This window comes from Phyllostomus discolor, chromosome 7 (assembly GCF_004126475.2).
Source record: "Phyllostomus discolor isolate MPI-MPIP mPhyDis1 chromosome 7, mPhyDis1.pri.v3, whole genome shotgun sequence".
NCBI lineage: Eukaryota > Metazoa > Chordata > Mammalia > Chiroptera > Phyllostomidae > Phyllostomus > Phyllostomus discolor.
Window position 1 is genome coordinate 101,254,949 of NC_040909.2, and position 25,569 is coordinate 101,280,517.

At 34.7% G+C, this 25,569-nt stretch overlaps 1 protein-coding gene across 15 annotated transcripts in view; it reads left to right on the forward strand.

Moving 5' to 3' along the window:
- The window catches only part of CSPP1 (centrosome and spindle pole associated protein 1), a 92,676-nt gene that overhangs the window by 24,544 nt on the left and 42,563 nt on the right, over positions 1-25,569 (forward strand). For 11 of the 15 annotated variants that reach the window (XR_004904374.1, XM_036031195.1, XM_036031188.1 and 8 more), the window contains 9 exons: positions 6,454-6,552; positions 7,692-7,759; positions 13,896-13,989; positions 15,008-15,065; positions 16,734-16,942; positions 19,219-19,340; positions 19,691-19,769; positions 23,452-23,581; positions 25,306-25,453. Coding sequence is in view for 14 of the 15 variants with exons in the window: in XM_036031195.1 (XP_035887088.1) it covers positions 6,454-6,552; positions 7,692-7,759; positions 13,896-13,989; positions 15,008-15,065; positions 16,734-16,942; positions 19,219-19,340; positions 19,691-19,769; positions 23,452-23,581; positions 25,306-25,453 (1,007 nt within the window). In the remaining variant the exon portion in view is untranslated. The remainder of the gene's footprint in view (positions 1-6,453; positions 6,553-7,691; positions 7,760-13,895; positions 13,990-15,007; positions 15,066-16,733; positions 16,943-19,218; positions 19,341-19,690; positions 19,770-23,451; positions 23,582-25,305; positions 25,454-25,569) is intronic. The other 4 variants (XM_036031193.1, XM_028533647.2, XM_036031197.1 and 1 more) reach the window with 2 other exon arrangements.

Genomic DNA, 25,569 nt, shown 5'->3' on the forward strand with positions numbered 1-25,569 from the left:
TTATTTAATGTGCCCCTGGGGGAACAAAGAAAACACCCAGAATGGGGAGAAAAGGACTCTGTCTTAAAGCTGGAACACTGAAAAGCTACAGCCTTTATGTAAAATTAAAAGGGAAGTAAACTTGCACACAGAAATGTACAGAAAAGAAAAACTTCCATGTCTCAAGTTTGGCACTGAGTAGAGGGAGTAAAGTATAACTTCCTTGTGAGCTGAATGGTCAGCCAGTACTGATTCAGGTTTGCAGTCCAGATTCATGTTGCCAGTATTGTCCGCCCCCCCCCCAAAAAAAAAAAACAAACCTTGGGAGAATTTGAGTTGTCTCACATTCATAGTGCTTCTAGGTGACTGGCAGGGGACAGTAACTCCTCTCTGCAGTAACTCGACCAAAAACCAGGTCGATGGCTAGTTTTAGATATTAGAACGTGGGGAAGAAAGAACACCTTAAAATAGATGAAATACAGTTTATCCCTTTAATATTCCTATGCTCTAAATCCTTTTATCAATATATTTCTTTGTTTTCAAGTTACTTACTGAATATTTATTTAAGTGAAATGGCACCGATTTGTTCTGGTCAGATTTTCACATGTTTTTCAGTTTGGATGATTGTTTTTGTAATGCTATTTGTTAATTTCTTATTTTTGTTTAGTCATTTGTCTTAATACATAAAACTTGCTGTCTTTAATCTGACTTTTGATTTGGAGATAGAAATATGGCAGGGTCCCATATTTGTCATTGACATAGTAACTTGAAAGGGCTAAGTCTAAATTGGAAGCAGTTAAATGGGACTTCTTTCATTTATTTCTCCAAATAGAGTTCTTTTTTTTATTGTTGACATCGTTACAGATGTCCCCCATCTTCCCTCCTTAAATTACTTTTTTTAATATTTTAGGAAATTTTCTGAGATGTAATGCTGCACATTCAGTATTCTAATTATTGATAATACAAAACATTTACAGTTTTCTGTCTTCTCTTTATTCCATAGCTATTATGTTCTACTCACCCAATTTTTTAAATATTTACTATGATTTAAGTAATTTGAGTGAAGGATTAGAATTTTGCAGTGCTAACTATAATTAATTGTCTCTGATTTGAATCCAATTGTTTGTACTTTAGAAAATGCTCCAAATCCTTTGTTGTGTTATATTTGAAAATGTTTACATCAGAAGGTAGTCAAAGGCTACCTAACGTAAAAAGCTCTCAGTTGGGGAACTACAGGTAATCTCAGACTTTGGGTGCTGCCTTCTTTGTACATGGGAACTTTTTTTCCTTACTGTGTTTATTTACCTTTAGAGTGTAATGTAATGCATACTTTTTAAGTTTGGAATTTTAAGAAACTTATTATGAGGTTGTTCCTTTGTTTTTTTTAATATATTTTAATCTATTCTATTTGTAATTATACCCTGTAATAATTTTATACATGAACTAACAAATGAATTTCAGCCTAATTATTTGAGCACTATTTTATTTTCTTATGTATCCCATAAATGAAATGAATTCTTTCTATATTATCTTCTCCAAGTAGTATTTCCAGATTAGTTTAAACATGAAGATGAATGAGAATAATTTGTCATACATTCCAAAGTTTTTAAAAGTGTTTTTAAAAATGTAAATTTTTATTATGCGTTACTTCCATTTTGTTAATGCATATATCTCTATATGTAAGGTTTTTCACATATGTCTGCATAGCAATTGAGGTTAAAATTGAATATCTACATTTTAGGTTTGTGGATTTCTTATTTCCAGCAAAAAAAAAAATCACATTGATCATTCAATAGTTTTTATTTCACAGGAGAGTGGTTGACAGGAAAATGACTTGTCAGTGAACTTTTTGAAACCAAAGGAATGTGCAACTGCAGATAATGTTTTGCTCTAACCACTAATTTTTAATATATTGTAATCTTACCCAGAAATTCTTGACAAGAATAATTATAAAGGGTTGTGAGAAATACAAAATTAATTTTCCTTCATTCTGAGTTTCTCTTCTGTATTTTTTTTCTAAAATTCAGTATGTGATAAATTCTAGTTCTGATTTTTAATAATTTTTAATTTTTAATTTTTAGTCTCAGTTCTTTTCTTATTATCCTATAACCTTTTTCATATACAATAATGTATTTATTAGTGATACATTTCCCCACTTTAAATACAGAAAGGAAGCCAAAGCCCAGAAATGATTTTATTTTTCTAAACTAATTATTAATCTTTGGCAATGTTTTTGATAGTTACTAAGATGGTTAACACTTTCCTTGACAGTTGTATTCTGTCTGAATGTATTATTTGTTTATACATATTTACCAACTTAAGTAAATTTTATAATGTTTTAGGGGCTTTCTAAGTTGAAGGTAGTAGTGAATCTTACAATACTTAGGAGTTTATAGGCACTTTTTAAATATAGTCATCCTAGTCTTTATTATTTATTAACCTGAGTTATAGAAGTTAATATGTTACCATCTTATATTTAACTTTATAACCACTGTTAATAAGTAAAGGATATTTTCAGCTGTAAAATATGCTGAAGGTTTTTTTTTTAGTTTTTATGTGATTAATGCAGTTAGTACTTCTTTTTAACTCTTGATATTTGCTAGTTTGTAATCTTAAGTCATTTTTAAAATTCTGAGATAACACTCCATCTGAAATTAGAGTCTGTGTATTAGTCACATAGTTTTTAGTGTAGGATGTTCTAAGAAGTACACATGCTTAATATGAAGACATAAATGATGAGAAATATCTTATTAGAACATGAGTTGCTTAATTTGGTATAACTTCTTTCCTTATAGTTAATTTTCATTTATCTTTGGATGGACCATTTTAATATTAATTATTTTTCCCACTTTAAAATACTGTTATGGAATTTAAGTAAATATAAAAATTGCCCCAACTGGTATGGCTCAGTTGGTTGGGCTTCGTCCCTGATTTGATTCTCAGGGCACATGCCTGCCTGGGTTTTGAGTTCCATTCCCAGTTGGGGCACATACAAGAAGCAACTGATTGATATTTCTCTCTCACATTGATGTTTCTTTTAAATTTTTTTTTAATAAGATATTATTTACTTACTTTTAGAGAGGGAAAGGGAGGGAGAGAAACATCAATATGTGGTTGCCTCTCACATGACTCCTGCTAGGGCCCTGGCCAGCAACTCAGACATGTTCCCTGACTGGGAATCAAACCTGTGACCCTTTGTTTTGCAGGCCAGCACTCAAACCACTGAGCCACACCAGCCAGGAGTCACAGCGATGTTTCTTTCACTCTTTTTCTCCCTCCCTTCCCCTTTCTCTAAAAATAAATAAAATCTTAAAAACATTTAAAGTGTAAATGTTTTTAAAACATTTCCCATATAAAAATTGGGAAAGAAGTGAAAACAATGAGAAAAAACAGTAACTCTGTATTTTTCTTTTAACTTTTGTGGTCTAGAGTACCTCTAATAGACTTAGGAACTCTGACATTAGAGAAATTCTTGGTGTGAAAACAAGGTGGTGTTACCTTTAGTATATGGTGATTTCTTTTAAGTAAGGAGACATTTGGTTTTTCCTCCATATGAACTGTATCAATTTAGGACTAACGGATGGTAAATATTTTATTTTCATAATATGTTTTTCTTGGTAGTATAAACAAAGTAAATTTTTTTCTCAAGTAGCTTGTTTGATTCTGTGGTTTATTAAGGAAAACAGATGAAGTGAATCATTTAGTTGTTTATTCACATGTAAGTTGGTTAGCTGAAAATACCTGTGGTTTCAAACAATTCACTTTTTTTCTGTAAGAGAGAGAGTAATTTTTTAAATAAGATAAGCAACCTGTTAATCTTTAGAGTAAACTTGGCCTCTAGCCTATACTTGGTTTCTTTGGGCATTGAGATTTGAACCTAATTCAAGGAAACAGAAAAAAGCTTTTTCCACTTAACATAACCTTTAACTTTTTGTTTTTTGATAGTAGGATGGTAAAACTATTTTACAATTATTCCCTCATGCAAATCTGATTTGTTGTGTCAAATTAAGCAAATTTTTTCTTTTATGAGGTCTGTCCCTTGCTGACAAAACCCAGTGGATTGAGGTGTGGTAAGTGAACCTGTGGATTTAAAGTCATGGAAAATTTAGTTCTGGGTCGCAGGGATAGTGTTAATCTGGTACTGGTTCTAAAGCCACAGCTACATCGAAAGGACTTCTTGGGGACAAACTGGACTTCAGCCAAATTCCTGCATTTGACTAGCGTCAGGCTGTGTTTAGACTATTGAGTTCATTACTTGTAGAGATTACCTTGTGTCATTGACTTTTAAGTTGTTTCAAGAGAGAGACGGTGGTCAAACCATGCTGGCTTTCACCAGTTCCCATTTATAGAGAGGACTTCATGTACCTCCATGAAGTTTTCTAAAATAAATTGTAAGATCACCATAAAAGCTGTTAAAGTGAACTAACAGGGATAACTAAGAGTGATTACATGCTAAATTTATTAGAAATATAACAGAAACATCAATAAATGAAGACAATTTCATTACAAGTATACAGTTATTTTAATAGATAATAAGGTGGCTAACCTTCCAAACTATAATTTGGCTTTACAGCTTGTTAGGTTCCCTTCTAGTTTTTTATTTTTTTTAGGTCTCAAGTTAGTAATTTAAAATTATATCAGTCATTTTATAAAATTGAATAGGATGCCTTAAGATTTTATTTTATGCTTCTTAGTAAAATATGTCTCTCTGCTCTATTTTGGACTCAACATTTTTCCAGTTTTCACTTTATTGTAATTACCTGTGATTGGGGGACTTTTAAAATTTTGTAAATAAAATTTTTGTCTTTATTGAAAATGCCCACCTTCAACTATCTTTCACATGGACTGCTCATTAGGAGTCTTTGTGATTATACTGTAGAACTTAGCAAAGAGAACTTGACCTTATACATAAATAAAATCATTCCTTAACTTTCCTTAATTTAGAGTGAACTTTGAAAATGACCTTTTGTTCTTAGGGTGTTTGCTTTATTAAGATATCTATCTATACACTGAAGAACCCATAAAACATGTTTTTGTATAGATGCTTTTGTGACCTTGGTACAGGCCTGCTCTGTTAACTCTTTTCTGCACGTGTGTATTTATATAGGTCCAGTATAACTAAATCTGGTTGCCTGGTGTTGTTAATTACAAATTTGAATTTGAATTTATATTTACTTGTTCTTCATGTTGGTAGAAGTAGACAATAACTCTAAACTGGGTCAGTTTAAAAGAGATTCAAGCATCTAGTCTTCAGATATAAAACCAGTCATGTTTTGATAAATTGAAATAACTTTGAAATTCTTTTTTGAAAGAAAGGGCTTGTGGAGGGTTCTGTTGTTTAGATATGCGTAAAAAATGGGAGGCATTTATACCGTACCAGGTCTTACATTAGTAAGGTTACAATGCTGTAAAGTTTTCTTCCCCACAGATGATACCGACAATGCTTGTGTGGTGGAAACAAATGAAGAATTGCTATCTCTGTGGATAGTGAGAAGCTCCTTTTCTTCTGAAAAGTGCCATTTTTCTTAATGTGATAATGAAATTCACCTAAAATATTGAACAACACTTTAACAGCCATATTTTTTCCTAATAGTCCTCCTGAGAGACAATGTAGTTTAATAGCCATGTAAAGAAATGATTTAGGAAATGATAATTTTCATGGATGCTGATAAATGTTAAGTAAATAGTCATGTTTTTCTGGTATGAGAATTTAAGCTAAAGAAATCAATGTTTGCCAAATGGAAAAAAGACTAATTGGAAAGCACATTAAAAAAATTATTTTCTGAAAAGGATTAAGAAGGAAATTAAAAATTCTAATTTTTTTGTTGTTATGACTAAGTAATCATTTTCTGGCCATGTATCAGTTTATGATGTTTTCTATGCACCTTATTCTTTCATGTGATTTATACTGTTAGCAAATGCAACTTGCTACATTTGGTATAATTAAACTGTAAGTCCGCTGCTATATTTTTAAGTTAAAAAGGTTTGTGTGTATATACAATGAAATAATTCCCAGTATATATGAGTTTTGAATAAGAAAATGATCTCATTTTGAAATTTGACTATAATCTTCATGAAGATAAGGGACCATGTCCATATACCCTGTGCCTAGAATTGAATTTGGCATGTAGTAGGTACTCAATAAATATACTTTGAAGAAAGGAATGATAGAAAAGTATATAATACATGTGTAGTTTCCAAGTTAAAGATTTCTAGAAGTTATATTGAAATAATTTATAATGACCTTTTGTTTTAAAGATGGCTAAATATAAACTCTTAGTGTCTCTTACTAACCAGCAGATCATACTTGAGTCAAATCTCATTCAAATTAATTTTAGAATGTATTTACAGTAAAACTTTATTATAACACTTTGTTCCTTTTAATATTTCCAACATCAAATGCAAAAACACCAAAGACATATAAGAAGGTCCACTGTATGTGGAACAAGCTCTATAAGCTAATATATTTTTAAGGATGTACGGGAACAGACAAGGGAATGTGCCTCCTATGGCGTATGGTGGTGATGTCACAGACCAGTCAAACATACGAATTTCATCTGCTGGAAATACAAGGTATGGTATGTAACACAAATTCTGCCCTTCAGTCATTACATACAGTGTGAAACAGCACGTGCTAACTGGCTTACTGGAAAGTAGAAAGATACAGTATCTTAACAGCTTTCCTTAGCAGTAAGAAAGGAATTAAAAGGAAAAAGGGTTTGGAAGTGGAGAGTTTAGTTAAATGAAAATTTTCAGTACTTTACAGCATTCTTTTAAAGAGCAAATTTTGATCATAAACTGTGCCAAGGTATTCTAAATAAGTTTCTATCATTTTAAAGTGTATTAATTTGTTTGAAGTAATGAAAGGAGAAATAAACATAATTTAATGAACTTAAAATCAAATTAAAATATCTTGTAATTATGGGGGGTGTTGTAGCTTAACTGGAAATACATTGAAAATGTTCCTGCAATGAATTTTCCTTTCAAAAGTCTGTTTTTGATTTTCACCTTATTGAGTAGATAACTTTTATGCTTACATTGTAAGATGGGTTATCATATATAATTCAGTCATGTTGAAAAGAAAGGAAAATGTATGCATTTTATATTATATTTTTTTTCTATTTATAGCTTTTTATTATTCTGGTGGCTTTCTTCTATCATACATAAGGATGAGTGCTTCCAAATCTATAGTGTGTAATGAAGATAATATTGTGATTGTCAGAAATAGTCTATTTTCTTTGAAGAAAAATAATTCATAAAATTGCTTGAGATAAGAGAATTTGCCTTTTGGGTCTAATTAATGAGGATTTGCCTTTCTAGGAAGGAGTCTTTTAGGGATGGATCTTCTTTTCCAGGTATATGTATAGGAATCACCTTTTTCCTTTTTTTTTAAGATTTATATGTACTGATATTCATTTTCTTTACTGAGGTAACTTCTTATTTTTTTAAAACAAAAGGCTTTATTGGGAATCTACAGAGCCAGTGAAGCAGGCTGAAGAAAAAGGTTATGTATTTATAGAGCCTGGATACACTGAGGTCCCACTATATAAATATATAAAATGCCATGGTTTTACCCTAACTTTAAAAATATGTAACTATTAGTTAGGAGTATGTGTAGTACTTTAAAAGGCAAATAATTCATACTTACATTTTACTCTAATTTTTGTTTCCTGAAAATTATTTAAATTTTAATTCTTTTCATTTTGTTTTAGTGCTCGAGACAATGAAGCATCCAGACCTACCCGAGAGATCTGTAGTCCCTTTGCAGGGATGCTCTTTGGTATGTGCGAATTTCCAGTCGATTAGACTTGGAGAGTGTTCTATAAAAGGTCTTTAGTGAGGATGCACAGTTGTAATTACCACTAATACAAAACATTTGTCTAGTGCTTGCTTTAGAATTGGCAGTACGCTAAGCATTTAACATGTATTATGTAACTGTGTATAACAATTTTAAAATGGAATAACTTTTATTTAGTGGTGGAGTTTTCTACAGAAGGTAAATGAAATATTAATTTTAGTATAAACTTTTAATTTCATATTTTATTAGTACTTTGTTGTAGTGTGGCTGTTTATTATATTCTGTTTTATATGGGAGAGTTTTTTCATTTTTTTCTTGTTTCTTTAGCTAGCACAAAATTGCCTTATATTTTAGTGCAGTTCCCCTTAACTAAACTTTTTAATATTTTGATAGACACCCTTCCCCATGTTCTTTCCATGTAGTTTCTGAGAAGGTGTTTTGTTCAAATTACGATCATAATCTACACTTTGTCTTTACTTTAAAGAAGTGAAGGACATAGCTTCACATAAGCGTGTTGATTTGCTCTATTTACTTATCATAATAAAGAGAGCCTTATTTCCTGTGTGTAACTTTAAATAGAAAATAACACTGTTTTTTGTGTAAAAACTATTAGAAAAAATTACTTGAAATTTGTTGTTAGTGAAGTATAAGAGAAAGTTGTTATTAACAGTTTAGGTTCATTCCACCTGAAAACCATCAGTGATTTAAATCTTGGCTTAGATAGGTGAAATTGCATGTGATTCTCAGACCTCTGTTTCTTTGAAATGGCTGTTGTGAGAAAAGTGGCACAACACCTAGACTTTTATTCCAGTGTTGTGTCTTTAAGTGGGAATTGACCAGTTTAACCCATCAGTAGATCAGAAGGCTTAATTCTTACAATGTCTTTGTTTTTTTTTTTAATTTTTTAAAGATTTTATTTATTTATTTTTAGAGAGGGAAGGGAGGGGGGAGGGGGAGAGAGAGAGAGAGAGGGAGAGAGAGCGAGAGGGGGAGAGAGAGAGAGAGGGAGAGAGAGAGAGAGAGAGAGAGAGAGAGAGAGAGAGAGAGAGAGAGAAAGATCAATGTGCAGTTGCTGGGGGTTATGGCCTGCAACCCAGGAATGTACCCTGGCTGGGAATCGAACCTGGGACACTTTGGTTCCCAGCCCGCGCTCAATCCACTGAGCTACGCCAGTCAGGACAATGTCTTTGTTAAACATGATACAAATTGGAGAAATGGCTTTGGAATATTAGCCCTGGCTGGTGTGGCTCACTTGGTTGGGGCATTGTTCTGTAAACTGAAGGGTTGTAGGTTCGATTCCTGGTCAGGGCACATATCTGTAGGTAGTGGGTTAGGTCCTCAGTCAGGGCACATTGGAGAGGCAACTGATCATGTTTCTCTCTCCCTCTCCCTCTCCCTCCCTTACCCACTCTCTAAAGTCAATAAACATGTCCTCAGGTGAGGATAAAAAGTAAAAAACATTTTTAAGGTGAACGGCATGAACCTTTCATTAATGCCATCTAGGAATTATTGATGAATATTCAGTGAGATAATAACTGATGTTTGAAACAAATAATTCAAGTCATTTAATCCAGTGATTATCTCAGGGTTATATGTAATTTTTTCCAGCCTACATTTGTATATACCCATAGGGAATTTACTCGTCTGTGGCAGCACATTCCACCTTTCAGTGGCTCTGATTGTTCCAGTGTTCTCATTTCACCTGAACTGAGATTTGTCTTGCTGTAATTTTGCCCAGTGATATCATTTAGAGCCCTTTGCTTTATTTAAAAAGTTAAGGTAATTGGCTGCTAGAGCAAAAATAATACATTGTAGGATTTATAACCAAATCATGGTTTATTTAGAAGTATGTTTTTAAATTTCCAAATATTTGGAGATTTTTCTGCTTTTTGTTCTCAACTGTTTATTTAATTCTCCTGTGGTCTGAGAAAGTAATTTCAATTATTTCAAATTTGAATTTTCTTAATGACTCAAAATATAGTTTACTTTGGTGCATGTTTAGTGTGTACTGGAAAGAATGTGCAATGTGTGTATTGGTTTATAGTAATGTTCATGCCTTATACATCCTTAATGATTTTTAACTGTACTTTGCAACAGTTGCTGAGAGAGAAATGGTAAATTCTCTGACTACCTTATTCTTAGTGAGAGGCCTGGAGTGCTGAAGGGCTTTTCTGTGTCCCTGTACCTTCCTCAGTTTTCAGTAAGGCCTCAATGCCCCCAACAGAGAGGGTGTCTCTTTCCTCACTTTTCTCCTTCCTTCCTCAGTGGATTCGTGTTGCTTGTTCCATTGGTGCAAGGCTGGCCCTGTGCATCTGGTTTCCAGACATGAGTCTTTCTTGGTGTTCCTGCCTCTCCTTAGAGTGGTAGCAAAACTCTTCTTTATGTCTGTGGAGGGTCTTGTGTGAGAATTTTCTGCCCTTCCCCTCACTTAACAGGTCTTTGCATGTAGTGTAGAATGCTGGGTCTGAGCAGGTTTTCTGCCTTTCAAATAACTTCCAACCGTTATTGCTTTGTATGAAAGAAGAGTCTGGAAAACAAGCAGTGGTGTTTTTCTTTTGTTTCTGTTTTTGATTTTGTTTTTACCATGGAAGGGTTTTTTTGGGTCTCCTGTGTTGCCCCATGTCTGGTGTTTCTTGTGAGCATTCTGCAGGAGGGCGGTACTGAGGGCAGAGTCCTCTTGTGTCTGGACTTCAGGCATCTACATCGTCTTGCAACCCACACAGACCCTTTAGGAATACATTAATATTTCAGCTATTTTTTTTACCTGATTGTAAGGCAGCTGTCTATTTGCTCGTTTTCTGATACAGGTAAAAACTTGGATTGTTCCATTTCTGGATGGTTTTTATACCTTTTGAAATTCAGTTTAACTGGTTCCTTGTAACCTCAGCAATCTGATGGGCTTTTTAATTTTATTGTATATTTTTATTACTATTTATCCCCCTTATACCCCTGCCCCCCGCAATCACTATACTGCTGTCCATGTCCATGAGTTCTTTTTCCTTTTCACTTGATCCTTGCAACCCTTAACCTCCTCCCACCCCAGAGCTCTCAGCCTGCTATCTTTTAGTCTCTGATTTGCTTGTTAGTCTATTTTGTTCATTAAATTCCACATATAAGTGAAATCCTGTGGTATTCGTCTTTCTCTGACTGGTGTATTTCACTTAGTATAATGCTGTCCAGGTTCATCCAAGCAAAGGGTAAAATTTTCTTTTTCTATGGCCGAGTAGTATTCCACCATATAACTGTCCCATAGTTGTTTTATCCTCTCATGTACCAATAGATGCTCGATGGACTTTTGTAAAGTTCAGATTTTGTAGATGATTGAGCTTTTTCCTTATTGTAGGGCCAGAGCAATGTTGTGGCGTTCTCTTTCTATGCGGAAGCAGAACTCGCTACTTGGTTCTTTACAATAGCTTCTATTTCCTCCTCATAATGGTGCTATTTTCACTTAAATACTTGGACATAGTTATGGGAGTTATTTTAACATCCTTGTTTGTTGTTCCATCATCTCTGTTTATGTGCTTTTTTATTGACTAACTTTTATAATGGTTGTGGGTCACTGTATTAATTTTCTATTGCTACATCACAGATTAGCACACATTTAGTGACTGAAAACATTGCACATTATCTCACAGTTTCTATGGGTCAGGAATTTATTTGGGTCCTCTGCTCATGGTCTCACAAAGCTATAGTCCAGGTTTTATCCAGGACAGAGGCTTGACTGGGGAAGAATCTACTTCTAAGCCCATTCAGAATGTTGGAAGATTTCATTTCCTTTCGGTTGTATTACTAAGCATCCTAGCTACTTACTGGATGTCAGCTGGAGACTGCCCACAACTGCTATGGGCTGGCCACTGTTTTTTGCCATGTAGGCTTCCTCACTTTGGCTGCTCACTTTAACATGCCAGCCAGGAGACCCAATACTCAGGGAGGGCTTTTACCTGATTAGTTAGATCAGGCTCACCCAAGATAATCTCTTTTGATAAATCCAGACTTGACTTAGTACCTTAATCACATCTGCAAATTCATCTCACCTTTGCCATATACTATTGTCTAGAAAGAAGTTGTGCCCGTACTCAAGAGGAGCAGTTTGTAGAGGGAGTGAGTCAACACCAGAAAGCAGGGAACATAAGTTCTGTCTTAGAATTTTGCCTACCTCAGTCAAGTTTTTTTGATATAAGGACTAGTCTTTTTGAGGCCTTATTTTGAGCTTAGCTAGAGTCATTTAGAGTAGCCTTTCTTCCAGAGGTAGTTCAACCCTACTACTATGCAGTGACCTTTTTGGGGTCTTCCCTGAAGACCCTAGGGGATCCCCAAGAATTCCACTCTAGCTGGCTGGCGCTTACATTTTTCTCCACTTTGAGGTCTGAGAATTGTTCAATTAATGTGTCCTCCATAGTGATTCTGCCCAGCCTAATGGAATTTCACTCTGTGCATCTACAGACTAGTGCATAGTAAAGTTGGAAGGAACATGTCTATGGATTTCTAACGCTCTTTATATGGTTCTTTTTGGATCTTTGCCCTAAACTTCTGGCCATGTTAGCCTTCCTGAATTTTGATCATTATCTGCTTAATATAGCTCAGTTTCCCAGCTTGGTTTGGGTTCTCCTTCTCTGTACCCACAGCCTGGAACTTGCATTCAGGCAGAAATAGGGTGTGTAAAGGGCTCACCTCATTTATTTTTCTTCTCTCAGGTATACAGGCCTGTGTTACCTTTTGTCCAATGTTTGAAAAAGTTATTTCATGTATTTTGTGTAGATAGATTATTTGTTTGCTTATTTATTTTTATGGTGGGAGGTTAAGTTCTGTGCTTGTTACTCTATCATGATCAGAAGCAGAATGGCTATAGCCACTTGATAAAGCATTATTATTGATCTTAATGTAATCCACGTTTCCCCCTACAGGAACTCCGCTATGGCTGACATCTATGCTGAATGGACAGACTCAGATGCTGTCTGTCCACTTAATTATTAATTGGGAGGCTAAGATATAATTAAGATAGTAAAGGCCTTGCTGGTTTAGTTGCATTTTTGATGTCCTCTGATTTTTATAGTGCTTTGATAATGCATATCTTGATTAAGAGGTGATTTTGTGTCATTAACATACATAATAATCTTCAGTGGATCCAAAATGTTTGCACACCTGGATTTTTACATAAGTGATACCAGGGTGAGAGGTGAGAATTTTATAGGGTTTTTTTTTGTTTTGTTTTTTTAGAATCAAGGTAGCCATTGAAGTGTTTGAGCAGGGTGCCAGGGTGATCAGTGTTGTATTTTAAGACAGTTGGTCTTACATTAGTGTGCTGGATGGACTGAAGTAGGGAGAGGGAAGCTTGGGAGACTACTTAGGTTATTGCTGCAATCCTGGTGAAATATGGAGAGGTCCTATCCAAGGTTAATGGCCATAAGAATAGGAAAGAGGGCCCTCATATGGGGTGAATGAGAGGATGAGCAGTCAAAGTTACAGTGAGGTTTTGAGGCTCGATTATCAGACCATTAACAGAATAGAGAGAGGCAGTTGCTTCTGGGGTGTTCAATTTGGACACACTTGCTCAATTTAAGGGACTTGTGGGAGATATTAGTGGAGCTAGTATCTCAATTATTGAAACAATAAGGATGAGGGTTAGAGTATTGTCTTACTTAAGATTTTTTACTAAGATGAAGAATTAATGTCTTTGATACAAAGTAGAGATCCATTATGAAATTAATTGATTAAATGATAACTTTTAAACCTTTGTGAGTTTTTTTTAAAGATTTTATTTATTTATTTTAGAGAGGGGAAGGGAGAGAGAGATAGGGGGAGAGAAACATCAATGTGCAGTTGCCTCTCATGTACCCCTTGTTGGGGACCTGGCCTGCAACCCAGGCATGTGCCCTGACTGGGAATCAAACTGGTGACCTTTTGGTTCACAGGCTGGTGTTCAATCCACTGAGCCACACCACCCAGGGATAAATGATAACTTTGTATGATAAATATGATTTTCCTTTCCATCTTTCCAGCTTATACAGCAATTCCTCTTTGATCTAGTAATTAAAAATGGAGATTTTTAAAAATTTGAGTTTTTAGTTGCATATGTGCTCAAGAGTCAAGGCTGCATTTTTTTCTCACCATTTTCTAGGAGGTGAAGATCGAGAAGTTGTTCAGAGAAGGAAAGAAAAATATAGACAGGAACTGTTGGAACAAATGGCTGAACAAAAGAACAACAAGAGACGGTAATGAAAGTTTGCATTTGAAAGAGATGATTTGGAAAAAATAAAATAAAAGAGATGGTTTGAATTTAAAATGCATTTGTATAAAATGACATGGTGGTAACTATTACATAGTAAAACAAGAGGATATTTTTCCAAATATGCTTTTGTATTTATAAATCATTTCAATTTCAATCTGCACATAGTGAATCAGCAGGGTAATAAATATTCTCAGTGTTCATTCATCTTCTTTGTTATTGGTAACAAATGATGCATATATTCAGAACAGGCCTTTTACATACCTGCATTAATTTCTTCAATATTGATTTAGGGAAACATTAAATGCTATCTATATGTCCACTTATATATAGTAAGAAATATAAAATAATTTTGTCTTTTAATGTAAAATGGTACATATATATACAGTATAAAAATGATCATTGATGAGTCCACAGATATTTATATGGTGTACAAGTCTCAGTATTTGTAATTTTTCTTGTAGAAATTACTGTGAAATAATTAGAGTGTAAAATTAGGAATAGATATCTTGGTTTTAGAAAATTTGAGACTCATGATCTTTTAGTTTTGTCATTTTTCTTTTATCTTTGAGGAAGCCAGTATCTACTGTCTGATATTAGCCATCATAAGCATTTTCATAAAAACTCTTACTAACACTTATAGTATTAATTTATAATTTTTTACCCTTCTTTTGGTGAACTGAAAATATACATGTACCCTAAAAGAAAGTAGATTTTATTTTACTTCTGTACTTTACTCTGCATAAATTGCTTAGTCTTTGAAGTACCCCTGGCACTGGTTAGAGATACTTATTCAAGTCATTTTACTTGTGAATTCTACTTTACACCAAATTAGGAAAATTTACTTTTCAGAATTATTTAAGGCTTGTTGTTAGTTAAAGGAATTATTTGTATTTGGAGATGTTACTGCATCAACTTTGTTTATAAATTTGTTTCAGTAATGATTATGGTTTTGATAGTATTTATTACAAATTTTTAATATATAAAACTTTAATTTTGCTTAGAGAAAAAGATTTGGAACTCCTGGTTGCAGCTTCTGGAGCCCAAGACCCTGAGAAGTCGGTAAGGATTCCTGGCATCTTTTAATGTTAAATCTTTCATTCACATAAGTCTCAACTGTGGCATCAGATGGGGACAGAGAGAAAAGATACATAGGGAAGTGTAAGTGTAGATCAGTTTGAACACTAATAAACTAAACTTGTTTATTTTGCTAAGCTAATTTTTCCTTTTTCACATATGCACCTTTTATTAGGTTGTTTCAAATTAGTTCTTTGTACTTTTGTTCCCCTTACTATCCCATGGGGGAGTTATCTCAGTATAACTTACAAAAGCTGTTAATATTGTTCTTGAGTATATCTTTACTGCCTTTCTTATAATTGAGTGATTCCAAAGAAACTGAAATCTTTAATCCTAGACTGTGAGCATTTTAGTAACTTTTTTAAAATGTAAAACTAGAGAGAAAACCTTATTTTTACTTTAATTTTGTAATAATTTTCCTCATTAAGTAGAATGAATTACTTATTACAGTTAAGGAAGGAGAAGGTAATAATTTATTGCTTTTCTCGCAGTGTACTTTTCTTATAGTTGGATAGATAGAATTTACTTGCTAAGGAGAGTTTTAGTTTCATCTTTGAATGATAATTAAGAAACTTTAATTTCATCAAAAATTTCTTTAAAAGAATACAGCAACTTATTCAAGTATAGGCAACTTTTGATTTACTTTTTTACCTATATTAAGTTTTTATCCCAGGGGTTTATCTGTTTAAAAAAAGTTAAGTACTTCAGCAGCACCATTCACTCCCCATGTGCTTTTAGACTGCTCATGGAATAAAACTTTTAGATTAATCCAAGAAGTCATTCCTGGGAAAGATAAACATGGTGGGGAAAAAAAGGGGGAATTTAGCATTTCAAAACTAAATATATTTTCTTCTATCAATAAATACCTATGAAATAGTTTTCACAATCAAAAAGATTTTTTAAAAAATATTAATCTTTTTAATATAATATGGTGGCCTCTTAAACTTGGATTTATAGTTATATTTGACAGACCTTCTTATTTATATCTGGATGAAACTACCTTTACAGTGTCTAGTTGTTTTACTACAATAAATACAAAAAATATTAGACATAATAGTTAACTATTACTTTTAGGTTTATTTTCGATGTACAGATCTTAGAAAAGGACACATAAATGATGTTGTAGGGCAGGAGGTAACAAAGTATATATAGCCTTTGGCCAAGTCCAGTTCTGCTGATTTTTGTAAATGTTTTATTGCAGCACACCCTCGCTCTTCAACATACCGTTTTGGGTTACTTTAGTACTATGACTGAGTCGAGTAGTATGGCTTGATGTGTTTACTATCTGGTTCTTCACAAAAAATGTTTGCTGACTGGAGGATATTGTGCCAGAAATGGTATTTGGATAGAGAAGCAGCACAGTATTGTAGTATAATAGAGTTTTTTATTTAGAGTTAATATCTGGCTCTTATCCTTGCCTGATTATTTATTAGTGGTGAGACATTAGGTGCTTTTGTATACTTCCAGGGAGTCTCAATTATCCCATTTACAAAATAAGGATTAGATCTTCAAAATCATGTAGCTATAAAATTCTGTTACTTGGTAATTAATTCAAGTGTGTCCTGGCAGTCTGGGACAGAGGGTCTTTGAGGTCACCTCCACTTTTAAGTTTATGATTTTATTTAACAAACAGATTTTTTTTCTTTATTTTAGCCTGATAGACTAAAGCAGTTCAGTGTGGCACCAAGACACCTTGAAGAGAAGATCCCACCTGAAAGACCCAGAGTAGCTTTCCAGACCCCTCTCCCTCCTTTATCGACACCCCCTGCCCCACCCTTCCCACCGGTTCAGTCCATCCCATTGCAAAGTGAAGATCTGCACAGTGGACTCAGCAGCACCCTTGGTGAAATAGTGCCTTCCAGGTGCTTATTAAAATGTTTTACGTTTGGGAATTTGGTAAGGTATCACTGTATTTTATGTTTAGAAGGATTTGCTGAAGCAAATAACGTTAACCATCAGAGATTTTTGTGTAACTAATGACTTATGTCAAATAATTACTCCTGAAGTATTTTCATTGTTGGACTATTCTCTGTTATTATAAAAATAAGGGAAATCCTTATAACATTCTTTAATTGTTTAAAGATGTTTTAGAATTTTTAGAATGCATAAGTACATTTAGTATTTAGTTTTAGGTCATATTTTTTAATATTTTAAATGTCTTTTAACACGTAATAGATGTACATTTTCTTCAATTTTGTAATTCCACTTGGCAAACATTGAATACTTCCTTTAGTTTATACAGCAAAAGTTTCTAATGTGGCTTTTACATATATTACTTTATTCTGACTTCTGTTTCATTCAACTCTTTCTCTGTGATTACTTATGGGCAATGCAACTCACCTACCTGAAATGAAAACTGTTGAGATTATAAAACCTGTAATTTAGGTGTTACCGAAAAGAGTTGATTTCTGTTGGTAAAAGGCATCATGCTATACTAGACTATCTACATAAGGAAAATCCTGCAGTTTACATTTGGTATTTTCTGGGCTGTACTTTTTTCTCTTAGTAGGATTTGGGTTTTCTTTTCCTTGTCATGAAATATTAATTATAGTGGTGTATTTAATCAGGTGTTTTTCTTTTTTAATAGTGATATTTTCCGGGGTGTGCTTTCAGTGGGACTTGATCTTATTCTTTTATTTAATACTAACAAGTAGTAGGACTGCCATTTACTGTATTTATCAGGCATTTTCTTTTACCAGTGGCTTTCTTCCTGGAAAGATGAGGTGGAGCTGGAATTGCAGAGCATGGTATGATGGTCTGAGCACTGGGCAAGGCAGTGATTTCCAACCAGTGTGCCACAGGAGTTTTTTAAAAATGTGCAGTACCTCTCTTCCCCTAGATTGTCAAATAAAAGAATGACAACAGCCAACACAACAATAGCTGTCCAGTGTGAATGTATCAAAACTATACTAAATTTTTTTTGTCAGATTGGCAAAAAATTTATTTTTTGGTGTACCACAGAATTTAGTAATTAGTTGTTGTGCCATGAGACAAAAAAGGTTGATAATCACTAGGTTAGGGATTACAATGGTGGGCTTCACTGTCTGGATTTTGGGCAAACCACACCTTTAATGAACTTTAGTTTTCTCCTTTGTAAAAGTGCAGTAGTAGTATTTTTTTCCTTGTTTATGATTACAGGGTTATTATGAGGATTAAATCTGAAATAAATCTGAATAAAAATGTAAGATTTAATGATGTTGACAGTTTTTCATGACAGCTTTTCAAGTGCTTTGTTGATGTATCTATGGAGTGAGGATAGTAAGGTTAGACACATTGACTAGTAAATGTAGAATATATTCACAACAGAAGAGAATGGTGAATGTCTTCATAGCTCTGCAGAATTGTTTTGAAGTATACAGTGGGAAGGACATGCTAAGACAACACTTAAAAGCGCAAACCTTCTAGGATGTGTCTTCTCTCTTTCTGTTCAGCTAAAGGGATTCGCCTTTTCTTCAGTTTTACTATTGGAGAAGATTGTCTTGGTGGAGATACAGTGACATTTCCTAATCAGTAGTGTGCTGAGTTAGATGTTTCAACTTTATGAAATACTAACAATTGTGTCAAGACTTTACTGTTGATATATAAGTGGTATCTGTTTCACATTATGGTTAACTTCCTTTGAGAGAACAATACATTTTTATAGTTAAAAAATGCACCTCTTCTTCCAGTCGAATGGACCATTTTTAATCCCATTTTGTATCTCTTTGCCTGTTTTTCCCTGAACTATATCCTTCCTGTCTCTGTCTCACTCACTCTAGCAGCATGGCTGAAGCATTGCCTTCTCTACAATAGAAAGCCTCCCTTATGCTTCCCTCCTGTTGCTGGGGTGATTTAAATGTCTCTACTCCACATTCCTGTAGCACCCTGTCTCTTGTATGGTTTCATTTGCTGTCCTTTGCTGTACTTGTCTGTTTATTTCTATATTATTTCGAAGGGACAGGGTCTATATTTGTTCAGTACTGGCATATGAGATATTAATTGATTGAATAAAATCTGAAGTTTCTTTTTTACATAAGTGTTGTAGCTTTTTCTGAAGCAGCAATTAGATTTTCAGTAACATTTTTGCAAAATGATATCTTTATTTTTAGAAAATTGCAATGAAATATGAGAAGGATTTTCCAATTTTCTTTCGATACAGGATTGTACCTCTGGCTCCACCACCCCTACTACCACCTTTGGCTACTAACTATCGAACTCCTTATGATGATGCATACTATTTTTATGGAGCCAGGAATACTATGGATCCTAGTCTTGCTTATTGTAAGTTATCTATAGTGTAAACATTTTTTCCACTGGTTCAGTCAGGAAAATAATTTTTTGTGCAAGCAGAAATATATAAATGAGAAAAGGACAGCTGTACTTAATGCAAGTGTATTTATCAATTAATAAATGTTCTGTTGGAAAACTGTTATTTTTTATAGTTATTTCCTTTTTATCTAGAGTTCAGAAATAATTATATTGTGTTTTCTTGCATTGTTCTTTGCTAACTCCTAACCCAGGAGGAAATATGATTTTTCCTTAGGTAACATTTTCAGTATGTGACTTTTCTCTTAGAGATAAAGTGTCATTCAATGGGTACTCTGGAATAAATATGTGTGTGTTTTTTTAAGATGGTTCAGGAATGATGGGAGTGCAGCCTGCAACTCATGTGAGTGCTCCTGTCACCCACCGGCCAGCACCGCCTCTTGTGTAAGTCATTGTGAACGTGATAGCATCTTTCACAATTAATTTTCTTCCATAGGCCCTGTATAACTCAACTCATTTTTTCCTTTTGAACAAAAAAAACTTAACTTTCATTCCTAATTGTTGCATAACCAGTGTGTTCACAGTATTGCTTGTAAGTCAGTGTTTCCTACAAAGAGCATTTTTAAAAATTAAGAATAAACTCACTTTCTCTCATTAGGAAAGGCATGCATGCATATTAATGTAAATAAGAATGCAAACAAACATCTGCAAAACATCGAAATCACCTAAAATCTCATTAATCCAGATAGGGACATATCTCAGTATGCATTCAGGAAGTCTTTCTGTGTATACATATACAAACTTATAAAATTATACACATAACACACAGCAAAATGTATGTTTTATAACCTGATTTTAAGATTAATAGTATATTATAAACATTTTCCATGTCAAGAAGTGTACTTCTATAGTATCATTTTAAAAAATGGAACTTTTTATATTTAGAGATTATTATAGATTCCCACGGTGGAATTATTGGAAATGACTTAGAGACATTGTGTGTACCCTTTACCAGTTTCTTTTGGAAAGATGTATCATGTATCACAACCCAGATATATAACATAGGGTCCAGTCAAGATATAGCACACTTTTGTCATCACGAAGATCCCTTATGATGCCCTTTTATAGCCATGCCTAGTTCCCTCTTGCCCCCACAGCCTCCTCAGCCACTGACAAAACTGTTCTGTTCCCCATTTCTATAATCTCATTTTAAGAATGTAATATAAATAGTTATAAAATATGTAACATTTAAGGTTGACTTTTTAAAATTAGCATAATTCATTGGAGATTCATCCAGGTTGTTGCACGAATAGCTTGTTCCTATTGCTGAGTAGCATTCTGTGGTATAGACGTACTTCAGTTTGTTTAACTGTTCACTCATTGAACAACATTTAAGTTATTATGAATAGAACTGCTATATACATTTGTGCACAGGTTTTTGTGTGAATATAACTTTCATTTCTTGAACATAATTGCCCAGGAGTATCATTGTTGGCTCATGTGGTAGTTACAAGTTTGGTTTTGTAAGAAGCTGCCAAACTGTTTTTAGAAAGATTGTAACATTTTTCATTCATATCAGCAGTTTTTTAAGAACCTGGTTTCTTCACATCTTCACCAGCATTTTTGTGACTTTTCTTTATTTTGTTCTAATAGGTGTGTAGTTTTACATTGTTGAGATTTTAATTCATATTTTTTATGATAATGATGTAGAATATCTTTTCATGTATTTATTTGTCATCTATAAACAATTGGTGAATTGTTTCTTGATGTCTTTTGCACATTTTCTGATGGAAGTGAGTCTCTTTTAGACAGCAATATGTAAGGATCTCGTTTTGTTATCCATTCAGCCACCATATGTCTTTTGAATGGAGCATTTAATCTATTTACATTTAAAATAATTGTTGGTAGATATGTATTTATTGCCACTTATTCATATTTTTATCTTTTTTTCCTTCTTAAAGAAGATACTTTAATATTTCCTTTATACTGGTTAGGTGATGATGAACTGCTTTTGTTTTTTCTTATCTGGGAAGCTCTTTATTTGTCCTTCGATTCTAAATGATAACTTTGCTGGGTAGAATGATCTTCATCATAGGTGTTTGCTTTTCATCCTTTGAATATTTTGTGCCATTCCCTTCTGACTTGCAAATTTTCTGTTGAGAATTCAGCTGACAGTCTTAGGGGAGCTTCCCTGTGGGTAACTAACTGCTTGTAAGATTCTCTCTTGTCTTTAACCTTTGCCATTTTAATTATAATGTGCCTTGGTGTGGACCTCTTTAGGTTCATTTTGTTTGGGAACTCTGCAATTCCTGGACTGGTATGTCTGTTTTCTCTATTGGGTTGGGGAAATTTTTTGTCATTATTTTTTCAAATAAGTGTTCAGTTCTTCACTCTCATTCTTTTCCAGTACCCCCATGATGTGAATATTGATGCTTGAAGTTGTCCAGAGGTTCCTTACACTATCCTCATTTTTTTGGATTCATTTTTTTTTCTTATGTGATTGGGTATTTTCTGCTTCTGTATCTTCCATATCACTGATTTGGTCCTCTGCTTCATCTGCTCTACTGTTCATTCCCTGTAATGTAATCTTTGTTTTAGTTAGTGTATCTTCATTTGTACCTGATACTTTTTTATGTTTTCTGTCTCCATTTTTATGTTTCCCATCTCTTTGTTGAAGTTCTCACCAAGTTCATCTACTCTTGCCCTGTGTTCATTGAGCGTTTTTATATCCAGTGTTTTGAAATCTGTATCTGCTGGATTGCTTATCTCCATCTTGTATGTTCCCTTCTTTTGGAGTTTTGTTCTATTTTTTTCATTTGGGACATGTTTCTTTGTCTCCTCATTTTGGTTGCCTCCTTGTGGTCATCTCTATGTATTAGGTAGAGCTGATACATCTTCTGGTTTTGGTAGAGCGGTCTTATGTAGTAGGTATCCTGTATGGCCCAGTGGCACAGCCTCCCTGGTCACTGGAGCCACACACTCGAAGTGTGCCCCTCCTGTGGGCTGTGTGCTTCTGTTGTAGTTGAGCTTTGATTGCTTTTGTCATGTCAGTGGGAGGGATTTACTGCCAGGCCGTCGGCTGCAAGGATTGGCCATAACCACTGTGGAGGATCTTCTACTGTGAAGAGGTGGATTCTGTGGAGTGGGACTCACTTCAGTGGGGCTCTGATGCCCACTGAATCTGCCCCTGAGTGTGTCACTTGTAGAAGGGGTTGAGTGGTGCCTTGGCATAGTTTAAAGCTGTCCACTGGGTGTGCTGGCTCTGGGGCCTCCCAGAAGGTGAAGACCAAAGTCATCTACCCCTGTGTGCCCTGCCCTGGGGTCACCTTGCAAGAGCTATAAGGTGATTTGCAGATGGATGCTACTTATGCTGGGCCTGGAGGTTCCTGGTAATGAGGCCAAGCTGTGAACCAACTCTGGCTATTGGTAGTGCTGGGCTTGCATCTACTTAGTAAGAGGTATGAGGCCCACCAAGGCCAGATGCTTCTTGTTTCAAAGATTTTAGGAGAATCTGTAGCATGGTCAAAATAGGCTGTTTGTATGGAAACACCACTAGAATTTTACTTAACGTGTTGTATTTAAGGCAATAGCACTTTAATGCTTGGGAGTTATATCATTGTGATATGTTTTAAATTTTCCTTTTCATTTCTTTGTAAGTTTTTCAAAAATCTTTATTTGAGACAGGCTTTTTACTGTAATTATATTGTTTTATTCTTGAAGTGGCTAGGAAGTTACTGTTTTATATTGGAGTATATTAAGTAAATCATTAGTTGGAGGACTTCTCCAACTTAAGTGAATTACTCGTTGGAGTAATAATTATTATTACTGTTCATTTAGTAATAATAATAAGCCACATGTATACTGTTTGATGAATTATCACTGTATTTTCACCCTCATGTAATTACCCCTCAGTCAAGAAATAGGTACAGTCAATTTAAAAGTTTCACAACTTTTGACAGCAGAGACTGGGGAATTGCTTAGGAAGGGGTCTTTTACTTAAGGATTTCTCTTTGACCTATTTTTGAATGTACAACTTATATATAGCATGCTGCTTCAAAGGAGTGTTGCATTTTCTTCTTGCTTGGTCATAAATGGATTCAAATTATTAATTGTGTATTTGATGTAGGAACACAGTTGGAGAGAATGAGTTGAAAATTACATGTGATCAAGCAATGAACTTGGGATTGTTTTTTGAAGATAAACCAAAGCCTTCAAAGCAGTTACTTCAGTCTTACCAAGAAGCTTTGCAGCAGCAGGTATTCATTGATTCATCTGTTTATTCATCCACTTAATGTTAAACATTCTATGTGTTTGCACAGTCGGACACCAGTTATTTATAATTCACTGTGATAAATTTTGATGTAGATAGACTAAAGTACTGTTGCATGCATAAGAGGGGGAGAAAATTGCTTGGGTGGTTAGGGGGCCTCACGTGGTTGTTGATATTTGAACTGCATACATTGAATAGATTTGAAATTCCTGGTATATTCAGGGAATGGGATGGATTTGGGAGAAAGGGCTGGAGTGTTAGATTGTGCTGGATTGTGAAGGACTAGCTGTGAGGGGCTTTCAGTTTCATTCTGCTTTGGAGAGCCGAAGGGAAGATGTTTAAGCTTCAGAGTGAAGGGAGTAGTTGATGTGAGCAGACTTTGCTTTTAGGAAGTTACCTGTTTGTGACATGGACGACTGGGAAAGAGATGTGGCAGAGAGATCTTTTAGTAAGGCATTGAGGCAGTCTAGCCAGGAGCTAATGAAGCCCTGAACATCCAATGTGGCTACATAGGGAGGACATCCAAGAGAGAATACTGGGATTTCGGGTATAGGACTTAGGTACAGGGAATGAGAAAGAACAAGTTTGAAGGCAATTTTGAGTGTTGTCCAGGAGAAGAATGAGGCAAATGAACTAAGGCAGGTAGAAAGGAGGTAGGATACTTTTAGGGAGGAGGACAAGGGGTTCTGTGGTAGTTTGTAATGTTTGAAGAGAGTTCACTGAAGAGTAACTATCAAATGTATGTGGTCTTCAGGGGAATACCTATTATTGCTGAGAGGATCCTGGAATTCTTGGTAGGTATATGTCTGCCTATGGTGGTTTTCTGTAAAGTTTCACTTGGATTTCTTGTAAAGCTCCTTTTGTTCAGTTTTTACATGGGCAGCCTTCTTGAAAAATGGATTTTTTAAAGTTAAAGAATTACCAACATTATTTTTTGTATGCTTGGGTTCTACAAAAAAGTGAATTTATGTTCTGTTTTCAAGTGAGCATGTTAAAAACATCACTGACAAAAGTAGATTTTCTAACTCCAAAATTATATTTTATGTATGTGATGATTTCCTTTACCTTGCTGGAGTGGTTGCTTAAATTTTTCATACAAATGGTTATAATTTTAAAAGTAATTTTCCAAAATGTAGGTACTTGTTCATTGCCTGTCCTTATTTCTAGAGAACAATCTAGTACCCATAATTGATGATGGTGAGACTGTATTTTAAATGGCCCAGCATCCCCCAGAGAGCTTTGAGCTGGCTACCTTTTTGAATTCTGGAAGTGGAGTTTGCCCAGGATAGAGTAGACCTGGTGAGGAGTGGGGAGTCGCTTGTGGCCGGCCAGGGCCCAAGAAAGGGTGGGTGAAAAATGAAAGTAGAGAGACCCTTGGTCCCCATGGGACTGGTGAGGTCAGAGAGGGAATGGCTCAGGTCGATGTTGCAGGTGGGAGGGAGGTGTTGGCGTAGTCCAAAGTGGCATCAGTGGCTGAACAGGAACCTAGTGGCATGATGTGAGGGAGCAGCAGCCATGTAGTCCAGCCATCAAAGTCTTTTAAAATTTGGTGTTACCTATATTTGTGATTTAAAATTTTATAGTGAAGCATACCGAAGATAAATCTCCAGTTTCTTCTCTGCTAAGAAAAATAAAATGAATTATTAAAACTAACTTTTTGTATCAGAATACTTGTCAGCACTTACTGTGAATATTTCTTATGTTGTCAAGATTCGAGAAAGAGAAGAAAGAAGGAAGAAAGAACGTGAAGAAAAGGAAGAATATGAAGCTAAACTAGAGGCTGAGATGAGAACTTACAACCCTTGGGGGAAAGGTGGAGGTGGTGCCCCTCTCAGGGACGCGGAGGGAAACCTGATAAGTACGTTAGTTCCGTTGATTCGTTGTTTTTAAAAGAAACTAAATATGTTTTAGGGCTTTTTTCTTTTTTAGCTATAAAGAAATTTTGCAATAATATGCCAGCTGAGATCTGAAACA